Genomic DNA, 16,340 nt, shown 5'->3' on the forward strand with positions numbered 1-16,340 from the left:
GCATGGTTTGAATTTGCCTTTCAACTCTCTTCTTGATATCCAAAGAAATCTCTGCTCTGCTTCCCTTCAAGTAGATGTAAAAGTACCTTTGGTGTAAAGAAGCTGAATTTGCAGTTAAACTTCCTTTGGACTTCTCTAACTCAGAGCTTCCCCTGGTGCTGAGCAGCAGTCACCTCTGCACCATGGCTGGACAAGCAGGTTGCTAAAAGTTAAAGGAAGAAAGAAAAACAAGGAACAAAATTGCAATTGAAAAACATGTACTCAGCACCCACTGCATCCCAGGCATTATGGTAATTACTTAGAACATAAAAAGATAAAAAGATATTTTTAAAATGTCATACAAAATATAAAGGAAACTCCCTTGCTTTAAGGTGCTTAATTTTTAAAAGTGAATTTCTCTAAAAAGTATAATTATTTTACTGATTGAACAGTCCTACTTGCAACATCCCTGCACGCCACTGTCACTGTAAGTCAAGTCCTGTATGGAACACAAGTATTTGTGGGGGCAGCTATTGAAATTGAGGTCCATTCACCAGGTGGTAGGGACAGGTCCTGGGACACTGGAACCATTTCACTGTGCTGCCCCTGTTGATGAACCAGGGAGAGACTGTCAGGAAAGCAGTGAAAGCTCACGAGCTTTATTACCTCTGCTTGACTCACTTTTACTTTCAGAGAGTGAAAATTCTCTGAAACAATGGAAATATGCTGGACTTTTTTATTCATTACTTTCACTCTGATATTTAACTGTTATGCCTGTTCAGACTCCTGAGCCATATGTGATTTGATCACATTTGCCTGAGTCTGCAGCTTTAAAGAAAATGACTATTTACTGTTAATCAAGATTTTAAACTCTAGTCTTTCTGCTGAGTTAAAGGAGGAAGAAAATAGCTAGATTACTAAAACCTGGCCTCTGGAAGGAGTTTCTAAATAAAATACCAAATACAGGTCCCATCAGATTTTAAGATACTTTCTACTAGACATTTAAGTTTACTTGTAAGAAACAGAAAAAGTAAATAGAAGTTTAAGTATCTGTAATAATAATAATACCTTCTCCAGTCAAAACAGGAATTTATATTTTGCTTTATGAGGATGTAAGAACAGCTGAGGAACAGAGTCATCTGCTGTCTCAAAAAGAATTCTGAATAGTAAATAAAGAATGTGTTAATACATACCATTTACATTGGGGTGGATTTTTTCATGCAGGGCTTAGGCTGTGTTAGGCCATCGGCGTCTTTTTGGAATATCGTAAAAATTTGAACACTCTCCCCTGTAAAAATGCATATAATATCCTATACAGGCGTTTCTGTGGTGGCCTTCGCGTTAAATCTCAGTGCTATCATTGCTGTGGCCTGAGTTCAATCCCCAGCCAGGAAGCTGACCCACATGGTGCAGCAGACCTCTCCTGTCTTGCCCGCTGCTCCCCTCAGCAGTGTATTTCAGTAGATCCACCTGTTCTGCTTGACACTCTGTCTCTGGTGAATCCTTTCACCCCATGCACCTCTGGCTTATACCCTAGTTCTTCTATGCATAAATATAAATAAATAAATAATGTGCTATGTAGACGTTTTTAAGTAAAATCTAGGGTTTCCTAATTGCCTGGAGCCTACCCTTGGGCCTCAAGTGAAAAACCTGTGTATTTCTTTATGATATGTTTAATGGCTCTGCTTCCGTATACCCATGAGCCTCATCAGCAACCTTATCCATGTAGATCTGACTTTTAAGATGATTAGGAAATAGTGGAACAGACTCCATGCAAACCCTTTCCCCTTCCCTTCTCACTTCCCTTCCTTATTCTCCAAAAAAAGAGCTCATAGTACTTTGTCCCCAAGGGTGAGCCTTCAGCAGACTTGCTGTATGTTGCATCTTCCTGCAAGATATATGAATTGGAGGCTCTGGCTATGTTGAGTGGAATTATTCATTGTGACATGAGGAAATGTCTAAGAAAGAGTAGTATGTGGATTTAAAATCCGATCTTGAAAGATTTTTATCTGTAGATTTCTACTTCTGTTGAAAAGTCGCTTACTCTTAGAAAATGTTTGGGTTCCTGAAGTGGCCTGGTGGTGTTGGTCCAGAACTCATCGACCATCATAGTAAGTCTGCATTTGTAAGTTTATTTTAAGGGCTCCTTCTCTTAATATTAATGGTAACTCAGGCTGACCCATATTATAAATCAGTGTGTCAGAGACCAGCATGTGTTCACTTTTCCTCTGCAGAAACTCTTCCTACATTAGGCTGTGTAACCTCATTTTTGGTACTGTAGAACCAAATACAGTGCTTGGCAGGTACAACTGAGGACAGATGTTACTTTATGGTGAGATTAAAGACCTCTGCAGTGCCTGGGAGTGACAGGGAGACCTTGTATCAGACCCTGGCTGTTACATGCCCTGCACGGACCACCAAGGAAATCCTAGAGTGTCCCTCCCACCCAACCCTCAGTGCTGGGGGGAAGAGATGCCCATGCTGGCCTCTGTGCTTTGGAAGTGGGTGATTTCTTGCTTCCAGGTAAGCACAGCATGGCCATGCTCTGCCAGTAACCAAACGCTTTCTGTGTCTCCTTTCTCTTTATTCCCCTGCCTTGCCTTCTATCTCCTGCTTGTATCTTTCCATGCTTCAGCCAATTTAAAACTTTCAATACAAAGGTAAAGCTATGACTATGTCCTGTTTTGCTTTTCTCACTACTACTTAGCTTAATCAGATGCCTCCTTTCTAGTCATTGGTGTAAGAACCACTGGGAAGTGTGAGAACACACGGGGCTTTCTGGATCCTAGCATCTCAGAGATAGAAATAGGCGACACCACCAAGGAAAAGAGAGCAGGCAACATACTGGTTACTGGAGGTTCCAGGATATGTAATCATACCCTGCCTCTGTCCTAGGTCCTTAACAAATTGAAACTATACGCAGGGTACCAGGTGCGTATCATAGATCAGTATCCAGATTATTAATGAGTTGCCTACTTCCCCAAGGCAGAGCTTCTAGTAAACTATTTGGAAATATATTTGCAACACTTAAAACATCAAAACAATCCATAGCCAGGTCAAAAGAAGTGCTACTGCTACAAACCAGTAAAAACCATCAATTACGGGTCTCTCTGGTGGCGCAGCGGTTGAGCAGTGGGTTGAGAAGGTGCCCGCAGCCTCTGCAGCGCTGGTTCCATGCTAGGCTGCTCCCCGGCCACTGGAGGAGGGTCCCACATGGTGCGCAGACCTCACCTGCCGCCCGCTGCTCCCCTCAGCAGTGTACTTCGGTCCTTCTGCCTGCTCTGCTCCCCACTCTGGCTCTGGTGAATTCTCTCACCCTCCCGCACTTCTGACTGTACCCAGTGCTTGTATAAATAAATAAATAAATAAATAAATAAATAAATCTTTAAAAAAAAAAAAAGGTATGAAATTTAAAAAAAACATCAATTACACTTCTGATCCTATATCCCTGGAATCGTCGTAAAGTACACTGCTGCATCTGTGTTCAATAACAAAAAAAAAAAAAAAAACAACAACAAACCTAGGCACAACCTGAGGCTCTCCATAATCAAATGAATAAATGTAATCCTCTATATTCTGACAGCAAAAAATTATACAGGGCCTCCCCTAGTGGCGCAGGCGGTTGAGTGCCGCACTCTGAAGCTGTCCGCAGCCTCTGCAGCGCCGGTTCAATCCTGGCTGGCGAGGGTCCCACATGGTGCAGCAGACCTCTCCTGTCGCACCCGCTGCTCCTCTCAGCAGTGTACTTCAGTTGTCTGCCTGTTCTGTTCCCGCTCTATCTCTGGTGAATTTTCTCACCCTCCCACGCATCTTGCCTGTACCACAGTTCTTGTATAAATAAATAAATAAACAATCTTAAAAAAAATTATACAGCAGTTAAAAGAAATGAACCAGAAATAATTTTATTATATATTTCAACATTCATACACAAAATATAATTTTATTTGCTATAGTATGAATATGATATGAATGTATTAAATTCATTACCAGTATCAAAACTGAGGACATATATCAGCCCCAGGCCCATGTCCTGGGGATGGGGGAAGGGACTCAGATGGTAATTTCATTTCTTAGGAGGGCGTGGTGGCTAGAAGCAAAGGTTAAAAAAAATTGCTAGTTCTTATGTCTGAGTAATGGAAATACAGTTTGTTATATCCTTTATATATATATTTTTGCATCTTTTAAATTTCTCAAAATTAAAAGAAGTTAATGAAAATAGCAGTAGGTTTCTGATAAAATGTCAAGTGAAAAAAGCAGATTACACAGTGGTCACTGGCCTTGCTCACTCCTCTGCATCCCAGGGTTTGCAGTTTAGAGAAAGGTATCTTCAGGATGTGCAGGTGCCTGTGTACTGACCCGTGCCATCAGTCACCAGAAATGCTCCCACTTTGGATTTCACTTGAAAACACCCCTATTTCCAAGCGCTGATTGTCATGGCCAGGGATGCTTTTCACCACTATTAATTGCTATTCTCTTTGCCTATCGACCAAATAATTGACACCTCTCAATTTAATTAGAGCTTCAGGACCCATTAGGTGAAACGGTCCCTGAAAATCCAGTCATTTCTGCTATCCCAGCCTCTCCCTTGTCTGGGCCTCCCCAGTTCTCATCCTCCCAAGTGTTCCTTCCAGAAAATACATTGCAGAAGTCTAATTCATTCCTGTGGACCAAGATATCCTTCCTCATCAGGAATGCAGTTTGACCACCTCAGCCCTATCCTAGAAGAAGGGGGAACCAGACACATTCTCCCCAGCCCTAGCCCAGGACACCAACTCCTCACTGCCATCTGGGCCTCTCCCCTCATCTCCGGCTGGTCCACTGTCCTATGCCGTCTTTGGGCAGGTACCCCATGAGTATCTGCAGTCCTCTCCTGGACTAACATGTGTGCTTTCCCTTCCAAAAGCAAAGAGAAAGTGAAGGGAAGGTGGGCACTGTGACACAGCAAATGGGAAGAAGGAAAAGAACCAGCTCAAGACATATCTCATCATCTCTCCAGCCTTGGAACCTTACGAGGGGCAAACCAACATCCACCATCGAAAAAGAAGGGGATGAGAAGGGATTGCTGTGTTTTCTACTCTAGCAGGAAAGCTGATTCCCATCTGACTCCTTTTGACTATTTGCAGTTAATAACTACAAGGAAATGAGGTGTGTGCTTAGTCTCCCCTAACTCTCACCATACTTAGTATAACTTCTAGGGTAAAAGCACATCATTCAAAACAAAGAGCTGTACAGCATTTTCTGGAAGGCACATCTTTGGCAAGAGGCCAATACATTAAAGTCCCAGACTTGGGCCTCCCCTGGTGGCGCAGGCGTTTGAGCACAGAGCTGTGAAGCTGTCCGCAGCCTAGGCAGTGTCAGTTTGATCCCAGCCGGCCAGTGAGAATCCCACATGGTGCAGCCCACTGCTCCCTTCAGCAGTGTATTTCAGTCTGCCTGTTCTGTTCCCCACTCTGTCTCTGGTGAATCCACTCACCCCCACAGTTCTGGCCTGTACCCCGGTTCTTGTATAAATAAATCTTTAAAAAAAAAATCCCAGACTTGCCAAAGACACTGTCCTAAAGGAAATAAACCATTGAGGAGACCCATTAGGCTCCATTCTACAACATGGGTTGTCCTGACTTGGAGGTGAGGAGATGGTATTTAAATCTTAGCTCTTATACCTGAGAATAGATTACTTAAGACCTCCCTTTGAATTAAATCCATCAAATACCCTGGAAATTGTGGTATACCACAATTTATATTTATCACTGTGAGGAATTAGTTATAACAGGAACAGTTTTTATAAGATAATGCTAAGTAGAAAAGTTGTGTCTATCATAGCATTAAAGTGAAAAAAGGACACACATATGAACAGCGATTTAAATGAAACTCAAAAACTCTTATCAGGAAGGTGGCATTATAGGTGAACATAAATTTAATTTTGATTGATGGCTTTCCATTTTGTAAAACAAAAACAGTGACATTTTGGAAGAGAATTCTGGTTCCTTCTCTCAAGATGGAAATACCTCTGCTATCAGTGAGGACCAGACCTTTGACAGAGAACCCACAGCTGGTGATTCCGTCACCTGCCACCAGCAAACTACTGCCCACAGGCCAAATCTAACCCACCAGACAAGAATGGTTTTGACACATTGAAGTGGCAGGAAAAAAAGCAAAAAGTAGCACAGTATCTTGTAACATATCATATGAACAATTATGGGAAATCCTAATCTCAGTGTCCGCAAATAAAGTTTTATTAGAATACAGCCTTGTTCATCCTTTTACTTATATCTTTGCCTGCCTTCATGTTTACAATGGCAGAGAACACGTGAGGCAAAAATCCTAAAGCATTGTCTCTCCAGCCCTTGACAAAGGAATCACCACCTGCTCCTGGACATCATTCCATGTGGCATGGAGACATGAGGACCCATGTTCTTTTTGCCTGTTCTCCTTCCAGGGAAGGGCAGAGTGCCGGTCAGATAAAGATTGAAAAACATGTGCCTTAACACTTCTAAAATATCCTTCTTTTGTTGGTAGAATGGGAATTGGGGTATAATAAACACTTAAAGGGGCGTTTAAAGCTGTTAATTTAATACCGAGTCTCTCTCAGAAATGAAAAGCCCAGTATTCTGGGGTTATTGTCACTGCTGTTGTGATGGTGGTGATCATTCCTATATATGGTCAAAGGCAGTCACACTCCTACTGCTCACTACAAGTGAGACCTTTTTCCAACTGGAATAATGACATGTGAGTCTAATTAGACTAAAGCTCATTAGAAACTAAGGCAGCCATTAATGCCTCGATTGATTTTTCTAATGAAGTAAGCCGGGGGAGGAGATTTTAACAGCTTAGCTAATTATTTTTGCTTTTCTTCAGCCTTTCCTCAAAACTATTGTTATAAATTGCTGTTGTGCTGTTAACAAAAATGCTGTTGAAATGCTCCCAGATGAAAGAGGCCCTGACACCTCCAGCCCTATGGAAGGAGGAGGATGCAGGGTACATAGAGGAAAAGATTGTAAGAAGAGAAGGGAAATGTCCACTAAATCCCTACACCAAAATAACAGTTGAGGCGATTATATTTCATTAATCAAGATGTTCTTTGGTGCCTAGAAAAATTACCAATTCAGGAGCTTCCCTGGTGGCACCAGGGGTTAAGCACAGCACTATGAAGCAATCCGCAGCCTCTGCAGCATGAGTTCGATACCCAGCTGGCCAGGGAGCAACCCACATGGCACAGCAGACCTCTCCTGTCTCGCCCACTTCTCCCCTCAGCAGTTTATTTCAGTCAGTCTGCCTGTTCTGTTCCCTACTCTATCTCTGGTGGATCCTCTCACCCCCCCCACCCCCCCCCACCCCCCGCATCTCTGGTCTGTACCTCAGCTCTTGTACGCATAAATAAATAAATATTTAGAAAAAAGAAAAAAAGGAAAAGAAAACTGATGACCAGTTCAGTCTAATAGCACAGGATAGAAGCTCTCAAGGAAGAAGACCTAAGTCAAGAAACTATGACTCCGGAAGCCCACAATTAGGAAAAGTGGGAGGAAAATGAATCATGAGAAGGAAGCAAATGAGAGACAAGAAAATAAAAAAAAAAATCATGCACACAGAAACTAACAGAGGTTCCCATTGTCACTCAGGGAGATAAAGGAGAGGAAGATGCACTGAAAGTCCACCTATCAGTCAACATACAAGAGCTCACCTTGTGATAAGTGTAACTGACATTTCAGACAGAAATAAGTCTCATTAAAACAAATAAATGAGACTTCATTTCAAAACTCTACGTCTGATTTCTCCAAACATGAGAATCTTGAATGGAGAACTTAGTTACTTGACCCCATTGCAATACCTGCAAGGTTCTCTAATTTAGAATTTTATGGCAACAGCAAAAGGTTGAGTTTAAGATGCCTGATTGAGCATATTCTGAAAAGAGAACTAGACATAGTACCAAGTGTGGTTTACATAGATATTAGTTATGTAAACTAAAATGATGAATAATGAATAGCAGATCCTCATGATTTTGTGCAGCCCCTCTGTGATCCTAAGTTCCAAGTAATTCTTTATTTTTTTTTAAGATTTTATTTATTTATACATGCAAGAACCAGGGTACAGGCCAGATGTGTGGGAGGGTGAGAGGATTCACCAGAGACAAAGCAGGGAACAGAACAGGCAGACTGACAGAAATACACTGCTGAGGGGAATAGCAGGTGAGACAAGAGAGGTCTGCCGCGCCATGTGGGTAGCTCCCTGGCCGGGGATCGAACTCGTGCTGCAGTGACTGTGGACAGCCTTATAAGTTGCATCTTAATTACCCCTTGCGCCACCAGGGAGGCCCCTCCAGGCAATTCTTATAAGCAGGCTGTTTTCCAGTCTCTGCTGATAATTTTGCTCAAAACTTATTCTTTGGGGCCTCCCCTGGTGGCGCAGTGGTTGAGCGCTGGCCTGCGAGGCTGCCCGCAGCCTCTGCAGTGCCGGTTCGTTCCCTGGCCACCAGCGAGTGTCCCACAAAAAAAAAAAAAAAAAAAAAAAAAACTTATTCTTTGTCAGTTGTATTGGTAGAGAAGGCTGCTTTTTCCAGCATCATCTGCAAAATACTGACAACGTGCTTCATTTGTAAAAGTGCCAGCACTTCCTATCTAAAACATCATTCAGCAGCCTCCACACCTACCCCCAAATGCCCAAGTGTTTCGAGTCAGTAATACTTATCACAAGGTGAGCTCTTGTATGTTGACTGATGGGTGGACTTTGAGTGCATCTTCCTCTCCTTCATCTCCCTGAGTGATAATGGGAACCTCTGTTAGTTTGTGGGTTGTGCATGATGTGGGCCATGTAAGGGTTCCATCAGGTATCAAAAAGACCAAGGTGAATAAGAGCCATGTCCTGCCCCGTCAAGTAAGGGAGTCAACCATTTTGGCTAAAATCACGATAAAACATGGTGGTGAAATGGAAGGAAGCTAAGAAGGGAAGAGACCAAACCTCCTTAGAGCAAACTGGAGAAATTGTCACTTGAAGATACAACGTTGGAACAAGGTTGTAAAGAAAAAGGAGAGGAAAGAGGGGGTAGGAAAGGAGAGAAGAAAATGCGTGAAAATACTGTGGTATGTAAGAAGGACCTGTGTGTTTGGGACACAGTGGGTGAATGGTCCAGTTGATTAGTTGGTTAATTGGTTAATTGGTTGGTTGTTCGGTTTGCTGGTTTGGTAGTAGAGAATGCGTGAACTATACCTTAGAAACCATTTTGTCTTTGGGATAGTAGATTGATTTTTTAATACCTAATGCAATGAAGATACATGTACATGTACTTTTAACAACTTTATGGGATATAATTTACATAGCACAAAATTTACCAGTTTTACATGTACATTGCAGTGATTTTTTAGAAAATTTACCAAATTGCTCAACTATCACCACACTACATTTTTAGAACATTTCCTTCACTTCTGCCTGCATAGAGTCAATCCCCATTCCTACCTTCAGCCCCAGGGAGCCTATGCATATATCTTTTAAAAACATATATTTGGGCTTTTATCTTTGATGCTGACTTCTGCAATTGCTATAATAAGAGTATGAACAGCTTTATGACTCATAATACATATTACGGAATTACTTGTCAAAATAGCCTTACCATTTTATACTGCTACCAGCAATGTAGGAGATTTGCATTTCATCATACACTTTCAAGAATTGGGTATTATCACCGTTTTTAAATAATATCTAGCTATTTTAATTTACATTTTATTACCCAAGCAGACCATTTCTTCTCTTTGTCTTGTTTAATTGGTTTTGTTTTGTTCTAGATGAGTTTTCATTTTGTCCTCTATCGCTCTTATTGAGATCTTCCGTTTGGTTTTTTATTGTCTCATAACTTTAAGCATCTACACATTGTGTGCTGCCTGTATTTTTCCCATTACAAGGTTTGCCATTTTATTGTACTTTATTATTTTTTGACATGCAAAGGCTGATTTTTACATGATAAAATTGTGTTCATTTTTTAATTTTTTTCCTCTGTGATCTTTTCTATTGCTTTGAGACAAAGAGTTATCTTCCTCCACAGAGCTTTGAAAAAAGTTCAGTTTTAGATCTGTCTTATTATTGTAAAGACTGAGCACATCCACTCTCTTGGAATCTCTCGTTTCAGCTTATACTCCTTGTAAGGCTCTTACTTCTAATTTATCTCAGGCTGTATTGCTGGGATATCTTATTCTGTGCTGGTGATGTTTTGATGGATCCATTTTAAAAAGTGCATGTTAAACCTAACAGTCGGAGGAGGGATAAGTCTGTCTGGGAAGACTTATCCTGTGGTTCCAAAGGCCCAGACTAAGTTGCTCTCAACTGTTAAACAGTTCCATGGGCAGCTTGAATGAACCTGATGTTTTCCAGCTGAAAAGAGAAGCCTTTGTGTCTGGAATATTGGAAATGGGGCATTTCATTTCCAGGTCCCTCTCTGGCTCCAGTACTCTCTAGGTACTTGCCATCCTTTCATTCACTCAACAAATTTTTACTGAGCGTCTGACATATTGGCAACTCTAGGTCCGGGATGCAGTGCTACATAAAATAAATGGTCTGTGCCCTCTTGGAACTTTTATTCAAGGGAGAAAACAGCCAATAAAAAAATAGATTACTGTATTAATAATGTCAGTAATGATAAGTAGTATGAATAAAAATAAACAGAGTAAGAATGCTATTGTGTGTTATGTGTTCAAGGATGACAATGGGGTAATATTTGAGCAGAGACCTAGAAAATGAGAAGTAGTGGATGGGGAGGTGAAGGTTGGGAGCAGGGGGAGTTCCAGGAAGGAAATGGAAGAACAAGTACCCAGGCCTCAAGATGCCCAGCTTGTTTGAAGAGCTTAGGGTAGCTTATTGATCCAACCCACTTCTCATCTAGTTTTTTAACTATAAGATCTATTTATCTCATCTTTCGGTATCATTATTTATGAGCTATAATTTATTAAGTTCTTACCTTGTGCCCAGTTTTGCAAAACACCTGATGTGCATTACTGCTAATTCCCATTTTACAGATGGGGAACCTGAGTTCCATGCCTCTTCTTGGTGACTTTCACCGGACTCTAATCTACTCCTTTGGGAACTTAGTTCGCACCTGGCTGTTACATGCTTGAAGTGTATGTATTAGTAGCCAAAGTTTCATATATTTAGAGACTTCTGTGTTGGCATTCAAAGCCCAGCGCTCATGTATAAGTGCTGAGGTCCTATGGGGGCAGATGTGTAGAGGTTTTTAAATATTTTGCCATAATTTCACAATTTTTTTGCACTTTAATCTGACAGCATTTTTTTCTTATAATAAAACCTTTTCTAATTGAAAGAAACTACAGGTCCATGTAGACTGTAGTCTAGACTGTCAACTTAAACTTGAGAAGAAAAAGTACTGCACACTTTGAAAGAAGTTTCTTTGTTTAAAGTCACTCTTTGTTCCCTTTTAACCTAGCAGAATTTAAAATTTAGTCAATGGCCTTTCCTTCAATACTCCTTAACACTCTCATTCTTAGCCTAGACACCTCCTCAAACAAAATCTTTCCCCTAAAACCTTAGGAATGTATGTTCTGTGTTGACATAAACTTTGAGGAGTTTCCAAGAGAAGACTATAAACAACTGAATAGACCATGGAAAGCTATACAAAGTAGAGAAGCAAGTGGTCAGGGAGCTTTCTGTAGGCAAAAGCTCCTGGAGATCTTTTGAGGCCACACTAAAATGTCCCTGTAGTTCTTGAAACAACCCTTCCTTGTCAGCATCCTTGGGAGTTTCCGTTCTACCAGCGTGTGGGGGCCTCCTGGGGACCTTGCTCTCTGTGGCTTCCAGTGTGTCCTTTGCACAAGGGTGGAATTGTGCCTGACAGTCCCCAATTCTGACTGCTAAGGCATCCTTACAAAGACTTCCATTTTGTCGTCCCTTTAAGGGGCAAGGGAAAGCTGCAACTGAGAGAGGAGCAGTGTGCCTCCTAGCCCAGCTTGCTCCCATTTCCTGCCTTCCAACAGCAGGGGCCTTTAAAAATGTAAATGAGACATGAAGTCATGTTATAGGTGCGAACTAAGTTCCCAAAGCCATGAATCCCGTAGTGTGTCCAGTGTGCATTGGGGGGTCCTCCAATTATAATCCCCCCCAGGTTCTCCTGGCTCAGAACGACACTGGGTGGCCCTCTGATAGCTCTTGCTCACGATGTGTTTTTGATTTCCAGATTTTCTATTCACAAAATGCTTGCTTCCCACAGCTGCTGGCAGGTGATAATAACAAAGGTGAAGCATGATTTGAGTGTAAATTTAGTTATCAACTCACTACCGTCATAGCAAACAGGCCAGGGTTAGCCTGAGGCTCCTGGGCTGCTTCTCTGATGCTTCCCCACAAATAACAATAACGGGATCCCCCATTCCTGCCTGGTGGAGTTGGAGTAAATAGTCAATGAAATGATGTCAGCGGAGCAACTAATGCCTTTTTCCTTCTTCTCATAATGATTTAAATCTCAGAGACACAAAGACTTAGAAAATGTATGTTGCAGCTTTGAGTTGACACTGAGGGTTTGTAGAGATTTGCCTCTGAAAGTGGGCTGATTTCTTGTGAAAAGTCAACTTGAAGGGCCTGAAATTACTCCTGCTGCTGCAAAACTAACTTGTTTACAGAGTGAGAGACACTGTTTCATCGATGAGTGTCCCAGTTCCCAAGTGTATGTGTGTGCATGTGTGTGTGTGTCATAGTTTCCAATGTCTTCCTTGCAGATAAGGTACCCTCTAGCCCCCACATTGTTTGGCTGAGTCTGTGCTTTTATTTGAATCCTCATTTAGATATGAAAAAGAATGGCAGAAGTTGGATTCTGCCATGGAAGCTTTATTTGAAAACAGACCCATCTGGGGTATGAGGCTGAGGTGGAAGGGAGGGCTCCCTGACACTATCAGATCACCTATTCCTATGCCTGGTCGTCTATGAGACAGAGACCATGGTCATCCCCAGGAAACCAAAACCTGATATTTTGGCCAATGTCACACAACAGTGTATATGTAACATACACACCAGAAATGTTCCTCTTTCCCGTCCTCCATAAACCCACCATGAAAATTCCAGGACCCCTGCCTTTCCCTCCAGATGAACTGAACAGCCATTGTCCATCTGCATGTCTGCTCTCCAAACTGCTGAGCTGAGGCTATGTGGAACGCATCCTGTGTGTTTTTGGCATTGTATTGATATGTTTGACTGCAGCCTGTTTCCCCATTGGAGAATAAGCTCCCAATGGTGGGGGACCACAAGGCCCTCCTTTCTAGCTCTCCGACAGGTGGCTCAGAGACTGTGTCCCAAGTGTCTGAGCCAACACTTGATTGGCATCTGCTTGGACAGAAGACCCCTTGCTTGACTGGCTGTCCAGGGGGTGACAGCGGAAGTCACACCTCTAGAAGATTGGTTGCTCTGCGTCTCTGTTCAGGAGACATTTAACACATTAAATAAAACAAGCCTGGAGATGACACTGGACTCAGACACTATGCAAAGAGCGGGGTGAAGTGGTGAAGTGGATACTCGATGGCTGGAGGAAACGGAACCTGCTAATTAGTGAATCCCATTCAGAGAGAACAGCCATCTGTGGCCATCTGGCACAGAAGACACCCCTCATGTGTCTGCAGGCCCTGAAGACTTCATCGTGTGGCAGCATTTTCAAAATTTGTCAAACACACAGGTGCACACGTATGTGCCAAGTGTAAAATTATGTGCCAGGTCCTATTTAATCCTCAGCAACCCCATGAAGTAGGTATGTTCCTGTATTCATGTATAGCTGGGGAAACTGAGACACAGAATGGTAGCCTGTTCAAGAGTCCAGAGTTAGCCTGTCAAGGGCCCCGAAATGTGAAATATTTCTAATATGTAGATAATGTGACAAAGAAACATTTGCTACATGGGAGAAATAGTTGTGTGCAAAATTATTGTTTTAAGTTCTTAGTACTTTTAGGAATAAGTTCCAGTTATTTAGAAAGACCCGTTTTTTAAGAAATATCACCTTTCCCCTACTCCAAAATTGAAAGGTAGTGTGAATTTAAAAAGGAAAAGTCAAGGGCCTCCCCGGTGGCGCAGCAGTTGATTGCTGGGTTGCGAAGCTGCCCGCGGCCTCTGGAGCGCCAGTTCGATCCCCGGCTGCTCCCCGGCCACCGGAGGAGGGTCCCACATGGCACACAGACCTCTCCTGCTGCCCGCTGCTCCCCTCAGCAGTGTACTTCGGTCCTTCTGCCTATTCTGCTCCCTGCTCTGGCTCTAGTGAATTCTCTCACCCTCCCGTGCTTCTGACTGTACCCAGTGCTTGTATAAATAAATACAAATAATTTTTTAAAAATGCAAATAGTAACAGTACATGACATTTTACAAAGTCTTCATCTCTGATGCAGGTTGGGCAGGTGCTTTGTCCCTGCACTGGTTTCTGAGGAATTGCAAACCAAGAAGTCATGTGCTTTGACCAAGGCAACCCAGATAGCTTAAATCCCAATCCTAACCATGCTTCTGTGCATCTCTAACCTACTGCAGATGTAACCCACCAAACCCAGTCCTGTGCTCACACTCAGAAAGCCAAACTCTGAATCATGAGAATTATCTTTTTGAGGGAGTTTATTCAAGTTGGCCATCAAGGGAGTTGGTAGGATAGGCACCCCCAAAACAACCAGCTCCCCAAATGGCAGGAGTGCTGAGATTTTATAAGGGGTGAAGGAAGATGAGGGAAGGCAGGACTTCACATCTCCAGGTCCAAGGAGGTGTGGGCAGTTGAGATGAGAGGGGTCAAGGTGTGTGGCTTCCCAGCAAGGGGGTTTCTCAGCAATCAGCAGAGGTTTGCTTCTGATGCCACTGTCAACCCAAAGGGACACAGAGAATTTTATTAGGGATGTAATACAATCAATTTTGTGTTCCAGGAATGCAGGTGGAGCCAGTTAACAGTTATAAGGAAGGACTGGAGGGTGCAATTCAGTAAGCTGACAGTTAATCCTAGAGAGGGATTCAGTGAGGTAACAGTCCTAAAAAGAATGCATTAGGGTAGAGTTTAATTCCACTTATTCCTAATTTTCAGTCTAGGGGTATTTTTTGCCTCAAAACTGAGGGAATCGGCTATAGAGAGAGGATGAAATGTGTTCCAGAGTAATGATTGTATATAGTCCTAAGTTTCAGTAATCTATTTGGTTATCAAATGAATCAAAATCATCTTTGACTTTCTTGAGCTTCCCACACCAAGCTTCCCACCAAGCATAGCCCTGGATATGTTACATGTCTTCAGTGAATCCGTGTTTGTTGTTTTTTATATTTTACATTTTATTTTTCTTAAAGATTTATTTATTGATTTGTTTATTTACTTACTTACTTACTTACTTATACAAGCACTGGGTACAGTCAGAAGCGCGGGAGGGTGAGAGAATCCACCAGAGCCAGAGCGGGGAGCAGAGCAGGCAGAAGGACCGAAGTACACTGCTGAGGGGAGCAGTGGGCGGCAGGAGAGGTCTGCGCGCCATGTGGGACCCTCCTCCAGTGGCCGGGGAGCAGCCGGGGATCGAACTGGCGCTTCAGAGGCTGCGGGCAGCTTTGCAACCCAGCGCTCAACCGTTGCGCCACTGGGGAGGCCCATGTGTTTGTTGTTTTTTAAGTTATGTTTAATCTAGAGTGGATAAAAATTAAGACATCCCTCACTTATTCCCTCCCTGGCTGTAAAACTGTGAATAATTCCCAGCTTGTGGAATGAGAGCGGGTGGGACAGAGCTGAAAGTGGCTTGTTGACTGTGCATTTCACTTTCTCTTCTTCCTGAGAAATTGGTCTCTTGGTTGGAGACCAGTCATCCATTTGGTAATTCCAAAGACTGAGTTTTGGATAACCTAGCAGAAGCTCTTGCCATGATAAGGGCTTATTTGGGGCTTGGTAAAGCTTACCTGCCTTGAGTTCTATACAGTTTATAAATCAATTGACCTGGTCTCTGCTGCAAGGAGGCATAGACTGAGAACAAATTGATTGATTGCAAGGAACTGTCTTGGGCTCGGCTTTGAATTTTTCATTCACACATTATTCTTTTCTTTTCCCTTCAAGGGTCGAGATTACTGTTCGGAAGAAGAGGATATCACATAGCACCAATTCTACCACTCAAACCCGGAGCTACTACTGTGTAAATAGGTTACACCCCAGTTGAAATCTTTGCAAAGGTCGGTTCTCTTCAACGGACAGCACTATAGCAAAAGAAGATCGTTCCATAGCATATGCCCCATTAAATTACAGTGTTTCTTAATGAACTTGCAAAGGAATATTGCTAAAAACAAAACAAAACTGTTATCGAACTTTCTTTGTTGCTGCTACTTAAAACTTGTTGCAACTTTTCACTTCTCTTGTGTCCAGGTATGCAGCAAAATTCTGCATTCTCACCTTAAAG

The 16,340-nt window shown here is 42.4% G+C and overlaps 1 protein-coding gene across 1 annotated transcript in view; it reads left to right on the forward strand.

Moving 5' to 3' along the window:
- The window catches only part of LOC311180935 (uncharacterized protein C1orf21), a gene marked incomplete at both ends in the record, with an annotated part of 142,934 nt that extends 126,892 nt beyond the window's left edge, over positions 1 to 16,042 (forward strand). The window contains one exon of the mRNA XM_084249032.1: positions 16,004 to 16,042. Coding sequence (XP_084105158.1) covers positions 16,004 to 16,042 — 39 coding nt within the window. The remainder of the gene's footprint in view (positions 1 to 16,003) is intronic.
- Positions 16,043 to 16,340: the final 298 nt, after the last annotated feature.

Source organism: Talpa europaea (assembly GCF_964194135.1).
Source record: "Talpa europaea genome assembly, chromosome: 12".
NCBI classification, from domain to species: Eukaryota; Metazoa; Chordata; class Mammalia; order Eulipotyphla; family Talpidae; genus Talpa; species Talpa europaea.